A 12,025-nucleotide genomic window follows, 5' to 3' on the forward strand; every position below is an offset into this window, starting at 1 on the left:
TTCTACACATTGTTGTACATTTGGTTGTTGTTTTTTAATTCACTTAAAACTCTTGGACTGTGTCGTATCAGCATGATTCAGTCAGCTTCATTCTTTTTAAAAACTGCATGGCATTTCATTGCGTGTATGTACCATAATTTAAGTAATTTCCATTTTGTGTCTTGTTGTTGTTGAGGTTCTGTTGTTTTAATTACAAACAATGAACATGTTTAGAAGTGAAAATGCTGAGTTAAGTCACACACACCAGTCAGTGTGTGTTTTAAATCACGATGAGTTATTTTCAAGATATCTTGCACAAATTTATACTTTTGCTAGTATTATCCGAGCATGTTTTCATATCTTCATCTGCCAGTCTTCCTTTGAGGTTTGCAATGTCTGACATACTATAGAAGCTGAAAATTGTTACCTCTTTATACCATGCTTTTGTTGGATTCATATGTACTGAGCATTTTTTTATAAGACTAATAGTCATTTGTATATTTGTGTGAATTTCCTATATCGCATCCTTTGATTATTTGTCCCTATTTGTCATATCTATTCTTATGAAAGGAAAATAAACTATTTTCTAGGGTAGGCTACTGTTTAATAGATAACTCATGAGCAGCTCATAGGAAACCACAAATGTATATATTCTACATGTGAACACTTGTACAAACACTGATTCACTTGGAGGCCCGAAAGAAAGCCCTAAAAAGGAAAGTGTGGCCACACAACCTGAGGAGAGAAAGAAAACAGTCTGGAGATAGACGTGGGGACTGGCCTCACTTTTTCTTTTGTTTTTCTATTGCTGCATTGAAAACCAGCCACAAGCTTAACAGTTCAGCCCACTGTTGCCTCAGGAGCCTGAGCATAGCAAGACTGGCTTTTTGCTGAAGTCACATAGATAAAATCAAGGTGTTGGCCAGTTGCACTTCTTACAAGTTATCTTCTAAGTTTATGCGGTTGTGGCTGAATTCAGTTTCTTGCAACCATAGGACTGAAGTTCTGTTTCCTTGCTGGCTGTTAGCTGGGGGCCATTCAGCTTCCCTGGTGGCTCAGAGGTTAAAGCATCTGCCTGGAATGCGGGAGACCCGGGTTAGATCCCTGGGTCAGGAAGATCCCCTGGAGAAGGAAATGGCAACCCACTCCAGTACTCTTGCCTGGAGAATTTCATGGAGGGAGGAGCCTGGTAGGCTATAGTCCATGAGGTCGCAAAGAGTCGGACATGACTGAGTGACTTCACTTTCACTCAGCTTCTAGAGGCTGCCTGTGATCCTTGGTGCATACCCCACCTCCATCTCCAAATCCAGCAAAGAAGAATGTCCTTTGTGCTATATCCTTCTTGTGCTTCCAGTCTCACTGACTTTTAGATCCAGATCTAGAGTCCACGTGAGTAGGACATGCCCAACCTGATAATCTACCTATCTTAAGGTCAACTGATTTGGAACAAAACAGAATGGCAAAATATCTTCACTTATGTTAGTGTTTGATTGACTAACTGGGAGGAGGTGTATGTACACTAGGGGCCAGGAATCTTGCAGGCCATGTTAGAATTCTGCATACCACACCTCCCACCTGCCTTTCCAATAGAAACAGAAAAAGCTCATGTCTTCTGGCTGTAGGACATCAATCACACAGAAACATGGAATGCCAGAGGAAGGGGGAAGGACAGGCATCCAACCCCATGCACAAAAAAAAGGCATCCCTATAGGTCAAAGATCATGATGTGAGCAATGAAATAGCAGAAGGCTGGAGATAAAATCTAGGAAACCACATGTGCAATGTAGGAATCAGGCAGACCTTCCTGACCAAGAAACCAAACCTGATATTTTCTACTCCAGTGTCTGCCCTCTTGCCCCCCACACTATGGCCCACAAATAGGTCATTCTCTGGCTGCATACATGGATTCTGAGTCCTTTAACTTTGCCGTTTCTTCTCATGCCAGAGTGATCAGAGTGTGGTTTTGTGAGATGTTGGCCTTGGGTGTTCAGCAGAACAGAATGAACTGACTACAACCTAAGTAGGTGAGCCACTGAGGGGAACTGTATTGATGACTGTTATTGTAAAAGAATTCTAAAACACTGCTTCCCCCCACCCCACTCTCTCTCTCTTTCATCTTCCCACCTGCTGCTGATTCAGGCATATTATACGTGACTTGGTTGAGACTGAAGTGACTTACATAAAAGAGATTAAGAACATAATTGATGTAAGTAGATTTGGGGCAAGGGGGATGTTAATCATGTATTCAAACTGTAAAAATTTTGTTGCAGAAAGAAATTCAGGATAGTTGCCTTATGTCTCTAGAATTCCCACCAAAGTTTCAGGTCTTATAATAGCACAACTGGTATGTTGTTTGTTTTTTTTGTTTTTGTTTTGTTTTTTTTTTCAGGAGGAATAAGAGCATTCTATGATTGTTGATTCATGTAACAAAATAACTTCCAAAGGATTGTAGCAACTCATATGATTCTAGTAATGCCCCACTTAGGTTCATCATATGCTTGCCAACAACAGATGTGATAATTTAAACATTTTGATAAATAGAATTGTTTCTCATTGTATTAAGTAGTATTCTTTTTACTTAAGAGTAAAATTTATATTTTCTCTATTTTCCTAAGGTAGTAATCTTGAGAAATAAACTATATGTAAAACTTATAATGGAAAGTTTTTACAATAAAACATCAGAATAAAACCAAATATCCAATAAAAACGGGAATGGTTGATGCTAAATGCAGTATTAGTCAACTGTTACAAAATAATTATTTTTAATAATAAACATCAACATTGAAATAAATGCTTGTAAGATTAAATTAAAAATAGTACTTTTAAAAATTTACAACCAGAGTCTAAAAATACATATAGAAAAACAGACTACAAATTATATATGTACTGTGATTATAACCATACATAATAAGCTTTTAAAAAGCCATAAAAGAAATAAGACAATAGTAATTGCATCAGGTCATAAAATAAGGGGTAAGTTTTTTTTCCTTTTCCATTTGACTTTTGTGGCAAATTTAAAAAATGGATTTGTTCTTCCTGTAAAAATGCCATCATATTATCATTGCCATTAAGCCATCTTATTCTGAAGATAGACCAATGAGGACTATAACATCGAAAGAAAGTATCTGAAGGAATGGCTTGCAGGAAACATGTGTGCCATACTCCCCAATTATTAAAGTTTTGGCCTCTACACTGTCTAATTCAGATCATATCTTATGTGTTCCTGTTTGTAAAACCTACTCTCTTTCCACCTCTGCAGGGATATATCATTCCAATGGATTTTATCTGGCTGAAGCATCTAATTCCAGATGTTCTGCGGAATAACAAGGAGTTTCTCTTTGGGAACATTAGAGAACTTTACGAATTTCACAGCAGGTATATAATGATTCAAATTATCAGAGAAAACGGAAAATAAGAGAAGAATGGAAATCAGTTCAGTTCAGTTCAGTCTCTCAGTCATGTCTGACTTTTTGTGACCCCATGGACTGTAGCACACCAGGCTTCCCTGTCCCTCACCAGCTCCTGGAGCTTGCTCAAACTCATGTCCATTGAGTTGGTGATGCCATCCAACCACCTTATCCTCTGTTGTCCCCTTTTCTTCCTGCCTTCAACTTTCCCAGCATCAGGGTCTTTTCCAATGAGTCAGTTCTTTGCATCAAGTGGCCAAAGTATTGGAGTTCCAGCTTTTCATATTAAAAAGCAGAGACATCACTTTGCTGCCAAAGGTCCATCTAGTCAAAGCTATGATTTTTCCAATAGTCATGTATGTATGAGTGCTGAAGAATTGATGCTTTTGAACTGTGGTGTTGGAGAAGACTCTTGAGAGTCCCTTGGACTGCAAGGAGATCAAACGAGTCAGTCCTAAAGGAAATCAGTCCTAAATACTCATTGGTGCTAAAGCTGAAACTCAGCTTCAGTGGATTGGATTGGGGTGGGATGAGATGAGAAGGTCCCCAAGGAAGAAGGGAAAAGACATTAATGGAGCATGTACTAGAGTCAGGCATCGATGTTGTATTCATTTGTGAGTTCTTTTCCTTATTCATCTATTCACACATCAGCATTTGTTGAGCACCTGTTCTGTGTCAGGCACTGTGTTCCGCATTAGGAGTACAAAGTTGACTAAGACACAAATCCACTTACCTATTATCATAGGGGGGTGCTGGGAACCAGGGTGTTAGAAAATGCTAACCAGTCAAACAACTGTCCTTTTAGCCCATAGCTCCTGTCCTTTTAGCCCAATTGTCCTTTTAGCCCAAGGTGTTGGGTTCTAAAGAATGAGAAAAGGAGGGGACTTTGGAAATCACGTTCCAACTCTTTCATTTTACAGATGACAAAACCACATCTTGTGCTTACTACTTTACCCATTCTAATGGCTCCAGGCTCTCACATCTACTTGACAGGAAGGAAGAGACTGCTTGGTGAATGGAATCACAGTTGTTTCTTAACCCATCTCTTTGTCTATTGGTCAGACACAAAGCTGAAATAAAAATACTATTTCTGTTTCTTTTGCTGGAGAAGTTATACAGCTTCTTTGAACCTCAGGTTTCACACTTATGAAACCCTGTTTTGCAAGGTTTGGTGGAGGATTAAATCAGATACTATTTGCAAAGCACTTAGCTTATGCCTGACTTATAGTCAGCTTTCAATGATAGTAGTAGTAGTAACAGCAGCAACAGTGGTTCTTGTTAATGTCACTATCATGCAGCAGAGATCATCAGTGTATCCAATCTGTCTGGTGCTTAGAATTACCCGAACAGGTATGAGTGGTTTCACAGAATCCTATTAATGGCACAGAATATATATTTTTTTCTTCCAAATCAGCATGTTGAAGATGAGTCAAAAGCGGTAAAGCCTGGAAAACAATATTTTTCTATGCATTTCTTAAGGCATTATGTGATTTTACTTCAAAAAAAAGTTTTGTTAATCCCATATATATAAAAATCAAAACAATATTATACTTTTCTTTCCCTAGGACTTTTCTAAAAGAATTGGAAAAATGCACCGAAAACCCTGAACTTCTGGCACGTTGCTTTCTCAAGAGAGTAAGTCTATGCCCCTAATAAGTCAAAATAACCTTGTGATTAAATAGTGTATTTTCTATATAAATGACAAGGGCAAATGGAAACACAAATGGTCTAAAAACTTGTATGTGCCCTTTGAATGCAAACTGGGAGATCTTTGCAGGACTTCACCCAGCGTGAACTGAGTTCACCCTGCTGGGTGGGAAGGACTGCAAGCCTGGTTTCCTGCAAAGCCTCCTGAAATGGAAGACTGGCCCCCCTGATCCCTGAGGTAGATAATCCTCCTCTGAATGACTAAGCTAACTGTTGTCAACTAAAAAAGAGATGCACAAAGTGCGAGTGTGAGTTAAGTTCTATTTGGGGCAAAATGAGGACTGCAGTCCAGGAGGCAGTTCTGAGAAACTGCTCCAAAGTGGTAGCTGGGGAAGGTCAATATAGAAGATTTTGGTGAAACGAGAGTTCAGTGCCATCATGCACTTATTTTACAAAAAGTTTTCTGCTAGTCATGAGGAGCTGATGTCACCATGAAGGGATTTAGAAGATGCAAGGATTGGGAATTATAAGATAGGTTCCTGAAAATATCTAACTATCTAAAGACGTGTTCCACCAGCTTCCCTGGAGCACAGAGTGCTTCACTCTTCACAACAGCTGCAGTAGCACAGGATTCAGTCTCCATAGAGGGAGGTGACAAATGACCTTGGCAAGTGCCAATTTGTGGTTGACATTGTCTTAGGACAAGAGTCAAACAGCAGGCTTAAATTCTTCGCTAAAGTTGTATTAACACTCTCAAAAGAACTGCGAAACTGAAACTCTCAGAAAATATTTCTTCCACTTTATTTTCTACGGTATCAAGTACAGTGCAGTGCTCAGTTGTGTCTGACTCTTTGCAACCCATGGACTGCCAGGCTCCTCTATCCATGGAATTTTTCAAGAAAGAATACTGGGGCGGGTTGCCATTTCTTTCTCCAGGGAATCTTCCCCACCCAGGGACTGACCCCAGATCTCCTGTGTCTTTCTGCATTGCAGGCAGATTCTTTACTGCTGAGCCACTGGGAAACCTGATCCAGATGCCCTCTACTTTCTAAGTCTTTCGCATTTCTTCTCTCTCTCCCAATCAACGCTTCTTTTCATTCTCTTGCTCTTTTTTTTTTAATGAGCCTGAGACAATAAATTAAACAACTTAAACATTTTTCAGCAGCTCAAAGTAGGACTGATAAGTCTAACAGCAGTATTTGTGATAAACTGAAAGCAAGGAAATGAAGATTCCCCAGGTTTCAAGCTATTAGACACAGTGGAGAAATAGTCTTCAACCCTCAGAGCTTTAACCAACCTAGAAGATCCCTTCCATAGCCCTACCTGGGTTTTCCATCACAGCCTTATCATAGGTTTTTCATCCTGAACCAGAATTAAAGATACATAAAAACTATTTTGGAGGAGATGATGAGATGGCAGCGCAGTAGGTGGCCACAGAGTATATCTCTCTCTGAGCTTGCATCAGGAATACATCTTCAGATGCAGAGGATCTCACAGAGCACCAGCTGAGAGCTGTCTGGAGTCCCTGACCACCAGAAGGGAATACATAGATTGACACAAAACTTGGTAGAATGAAGGAAGGAAGGAAAAAAACAGAAAGAGAGTGAGTAGGACTGGACCTGAACCCATGGGGTGGAGGGACTGAAGCAGGGGTGAAACCCCCGCATTGGAGGAATAGTTTGGGACAAAGGGAAGGCATTTGAGGCTGTTGGAGGATGAAGCAGCTGATCTGTGAAGGTCTGAATGGAGTGAGAACCACACAAACAATCTGTACTGCAGCCCTATGTACCCCAGACAGGGACACAGGTCTTCCAGAATGCACAGTGGCTGGGTAGGGACTGGAGAGCAATCCCAGGACAAGGATTGCTATTGACTGTGGGAGACATCCTGAGGGGATGTGAGGGAGGAGATAGAAGAATGTCCTTGGAGGAAAGCTGGGCAGCTCTGGAGGCAGGGTGATACTGCTGAGTCAAGTGCAGGGAGTAGGACCATCACTGTAGCCTCTCTCTCCCCCCACATACTGATGCTAGCAGCTGATGGAGAAAGACCCCAGAGATAGTGGCCCTTTGAGTGCCTGACACACTGAGCAATAGAGAGGGACCCCAGCCAGGAGGGCCCTTTGAGTGCTTGCTGCACCAAGCACCATAGAAGGACCAGCCAAGGAAGCCCTTTGACCACCAGCTGCCAGAGGCTAGAAAAAGGCTCTAATAGCCTTTTTATATCCTTATATCCTGCACCTGTGGCTGCTGGCTTCCCTATACATCTGGCGCATCCAGGTTTCTTGGGATCCAAGCATCTGTGCCACCTCCACACCTAGTCCTCACTAGGGTAGAGCTGCCAGAGGCTAGGAAAAAAAAAAAAAAAAACCCTAATACTGTGAAAATCTCATGTACCCACGGCCACCGGCTCCCTTGCACACCTGGCACTGCCAGGTTCCCCACAATGCAGCCAGCTGAGCCACCTCCATACCTGGTCCTCACTGGGGCGGAGTTGCCAGAAGCTAGAAAAAGTCCTAATAGAGCCATATCTCCTGCACCAGCTCCCCCGCATACCTGGTGTTTCCAGGGTCTCTGATCCAAGCAATCACGCCACCTCCATACCCAGTCTTCACTGGGGCAGACCCAAGTCCTCCAGGGCAGCCTCAGGAGCAAACTCCAGTGGATGACCCATATGCAGAGGTGAAGATAAAACCACAGTTGAGCTCCAGGGGCAGAGTGGCTAAGGAAGAGCATTGAAAACCTTTCCACCACCTGTACAAGTTGCGGACTAAATCCACACGATCAACTAGGTAAACTCTGAGTCTTGTTGTTTAGTTGATAAGTCATGTCCAATTCTTTGTGACCCCATGGACTATAGCCCACCAGACTCCTCTGTCCGTGGAATTTCCCAGGCAGGAATACTGAGTGGGTAGCCATTTCCTCCTCCATGGGATATTGTTGACCCAGGGATCGAACCCACGTCTCCTGCATTGGCAGGCAGATTCCTTACCACTGAGCCACCAGGGAAGTCCTATGGAATATCTAAAAGGACAATGAGTGTTCACACAAAAGAAGAAGCCCTAGCTCTGGCCACTGTGGACTTTGGAGGAAAGCACACACAGGTATAGGGCTAGATTAGAGTCTGTACTGTCCCCACAACAGATCCAGAGAACAGCTGAGTTTTGGAAGAACTCCTAGGGAGGTGGAGGTGGAATTGCCACTCTATATACATTTTCCTCCTTTCCTTTTCACCCTTTCACCTTTCAGCCTTTTTTCTTTTCTTTTTCATATTATTTCATGTTCTTTTTTAAAATTATCCCTTAAATTTTTATTTTTCATAACCTACTTTTTCCATTTTTAAAATGTTTTAATTTTAAATAAATTTATTTTTACCCCAGTCTTGATTGCATTCTTCTTCTTTTATTCCTTTTTTATCCTTTTTTTCTATGTTTTCTCTCTTCTTTTCCCTTTGTAAGTGTGTGAGTTTCTTTGGGTGTTCTTGGCTATTGAGTGTTGGTTTCACCTTGGCTATTGAGTTGGGGTTTTATCTTCTGTGTTATGAGGCCTGTGAAATCTTGGTGCCACAGTAAGGGATCAGGCCTGAACTCCTGAAGTGGGAGACCTGAGTACAGGACTTTGGACCACCAAAGAGAACTCCCAATCCCATAGGACATTAATTGACAAGAGCTCTCCCAAAGGCCTCCATCTCAACACTAAGACCAAGCCTCACCCAAAGGCCAGAAAGCTCCAGTGCCAGACACCTCATGCCAAATCACTAGCAAAAAGAAACACAGCCCTGCCCATTAGCAGAAAGGCTGCCCAAAGCTATTCCAAGCCCATAGACACCCCAAAACACACTGCTGGACTCAGCAGTACCCCTCAGAGAGACAAGATCCAGTTCCATCCACCAGAACACAGGCATAAGTCCTCCCAAAAAGGAAACCTTTACAAAACACTGGTCCAACCTCATTCACAGGAGGCAGACTCCACAGTTAAGAGGAACTACAATCCTCCAGCCTGCAGAAAGGAGAACCCAAACACAGTGAATTAAACAAAATGAAAATACAGAGAAAAATGCAGCAGATGAAGGAATATGGTAAAAAAACAAAACCCGTAAGACCAAACAAATGAAGAGTAAATAAGCAGTCTACTTGAAAAAGAATTCAGAGTAATGATAGTGAAGACAATCCAAAATCTTGGAAACAAAATGGAGGCACAGATAAATAGACTGGAGGCATGGATAGAGAAGATATGAGAAATACTTAATCAAGACCTAGAAGAATTAAAGAATAGACAATCGTCAATAAACAACACAATAATTGAGATTAAAAATACACTAGAAGGAACCAATAGCAAACTATCTGAGGCAGAAAAACAGACAGGTGAGCTGGGAGATAGAATAGTGGAAATAACTGAAGCAGAGCAGAATAAAGAAAAAAGAATAAAAAGAAATAAGGACAGTCTCAGCAACCACTGTGACAACATTAAGTGTACCAACATTAGAATTATAGGGGCCCTAGAAGAAGACAGCAAAAAGAAATGGTATGAGAAAATATTTGAGGAGATTATAGGTTTAGGGCAGGAGGAGAAGGGGGCAACAGAAGATGAGATGGTTGGATGGCATCACCGACTCAATAGATATGAGTCTGGGAAAACTCCAGGAGATAGTGAAGAATAGGGAAGCCTGGCATGCTGCAAACCCATGGGGTTGCAAAGAGCAGGACACGACTTAGCAACTGAAAAACAACAATAGTCAAGGACTTCCCTAACATGGGAAAGGAAATAGCTACCCAAATCCAGGAATCTCAGAGAGTCCTATATAGGATGAGATGGTTGGATGGCATCACTGACTTGATGGACATGAGTCTGGGTGAACTCTGGGAGTTGGTGATGGACAGGGAGGCCTGGCATGCTGCGATTCATGGTGTCACAAAGAGTTGGACACGACTGAGCGACTGAACTGAACTGAAAGAGACAAAAGACCTGTATGCATAAAACTATAAGACACTGATGAAAGAAATCAAAGACAACACAAACAGATGGATAGATATACCATGTTCCTGAACTGGAAGAATCAATATTGTGAAAATGACTATACTGCCCAAAGCAATCTTTTGGGTAGTATAAAATTGGGTCATGCAAAAAATTGAACTAGATTCAGTGCAATCCCTATCAAATTACCAATGGTATTTTTCACAGAACTAGAACAAACAATTTCAAAATTTGTATGGAAACACAAAAGACCCTGAATAGCCAAGGCAATCTTGAGAAAGAAGAATGGAACTGGAGGGATCAACCTGCCTGACTTCAGACTACACTACAAAGCTACAGTCATCAAGGCAGTATGGTACTGGCACAAAAACAGAAATATAGACCAATGGAACATAATAGAAAGCCCAGATATAAATCCATGCACCTACGGGCACTTTATTTTTTTACAAAGGAGGCAAGAATATACAATGAAGAAAAGACAGTCTCATCAGTAAGTGGTTCTGGGGAAACTGGACAGCTTTGTGTTAAAGAATGAAATCAGAATGCTCCCTAACACCATACACAAAAATAAACTCAAAATGGATTAAAGACCTAGGTATAAGACCAGAATAAAAGGTTTAGAGCTAAACATGTTTAGAGGTAAACATAGGCAGAACATTCTGACATAAATCACAGTAAGATCCTCTGTGTCCCACCTCCTAGAGTAATGGAAATAAAAACAAAAATTAACAAATGGAATCTGTTTAAACTTAAAAGATTTTGCACAGCAAAGGAAACTATAAACCAAGTGAAAAAGATAATCCTCAGAATGGGAGAAAATAACAGCAACTGAAACAACTGACATGCAGAAAAACAAACAATACAATCAAAAGTGGGCAGAAGACCTGAACAAATATTTTTCCAAAGAAGACATACCAATGGCTAATAAACACATAAAAAGATGCTCAACCTTGCTCATTAGAGAAATGCAAATCAAAACTACAATGAGTATCACCTCACACTTGTCAGAATTGCCCATCATCAAAAAATCTACAAACACTAAATGCTAGAGAGGGTGTGGGGGAAAAGGGAACCTTCTTGCACTCTTGGTGGGAATACAAATTGATCCAGCCACTTTGAGAACAGTGTGGAGATTCCTTAAAAAACTAGTAATGAAACCTCCATATGACCCAACAATCCCACTACTGGACATATACCCTGAGGAAACCATAATTAAAAAGGACACATGTTCCCCAATGTTCACTGCAGCACTATTTACGACAGCTAAGATATGGAAGAAAACTAGATGTCCATTGACAGATGAATGGATAAAGAAATTTTGGTACATATACACAATGGAATATTACTCACACATAAAAAGGAATGCATTTGACACAGTTCTAATAAGGTAGATGAACCTAGAGCCTGTTATACAGAGTGAAGTAAGTCAGAAAGAGAAAGACAAATATCATATGTTAATGCATATATATGGACTCTAGAAAGATGGTACTGATGAACGTATCTGCAGGGAAGCATGGAGACATAGACATAGAGGACAGACTTGTGGATTCAGGTGGGAAAGGAGAGGTTGGGATGAACTAAGAGGGTAGCATTGAAACATATACATCATCATATGTAAAATCAGATAGCCACTGCAAATTTGCTGTATGACTCAGGGAGCTCAAATCTGGTGCTCTGTGACAACCTAGACGGGTGGGATGGGGTGAGATGTGGGAAGGAGGTTCAAGAGGCAGGGGTCATAAGTATATCTATGCCTGCTTCATGTTGCTGTATGGCAGAAACCAATATGATATTATAAAGCAATTACCCTCCAATTAAAAATAAATAAAATTTAAAAACTATTTTGTATTCAATCTGATTAATTTCCTTTTTGAATTACTTTTATAGCATTGCTATAGTGTTTTATACCATTTTACAACTTTACACTAATCAAACCACTAATGTGAAATCTAGTTTCAGAATTTAGTAATATTTCATAATTGCTTATATCATTATTGCAAAGATTTATTGAAATTATTGAAT

General features: G+C 40.7%; 1 protein-coding gene across 4 annotated transcripts in view; it reads left to right on the forward strand.

The window, feature by feature from the left end:
- Positions 1-12,025, forward strand: part of MCF2L2 (MCF.2 cell line derived transforming sequence-like 2) — a 267,660-nt gene that overhangs the window by 188,018 nt on the left and 67,617 nt on the right. For all 4 annotated transcript variants that reach the window (XR_011567109.1, XM_070791175.1, XM_070791183.1 and 1 more), the window contains 3 exons: positions 2,119-2,185; positions 3,239-3,354; positions 4,952-5,021. Coding sequence is in view for 3 of the 4 variants with exons in the window: in XM_070791175.1 (XP_070647276.1) it covers positions 2,119-2,185; positions 3,239-3,354; positions 4,952-5,021 (253 nt within the window). In the remaining variant the exon portion in view is untranslated. The remainder of the gene's footprint in view (positions 1-2,118; positions 2,186-3,238; positions 3,355-4,951; positions 5,022-12,025) is intronic.

The sequence above is a fragment of the Bos indicus genome, chromosome 1 (assembly GCF_029378745.1).
Source record: "Bos indicus isolate NIAB-ARS_2022 breed Sahiwal x Tharparkar chromosome 1, NIAB-ARS_B.indTharparkar_mat_pri_1.0, whole genome shotgun sequence".
Taxonomy (NCBI): Eukaryota; Metazoa; Chordata; class Mammalia; order Artiodactyla; family Bovidae; genus Bos; species Bos indicus.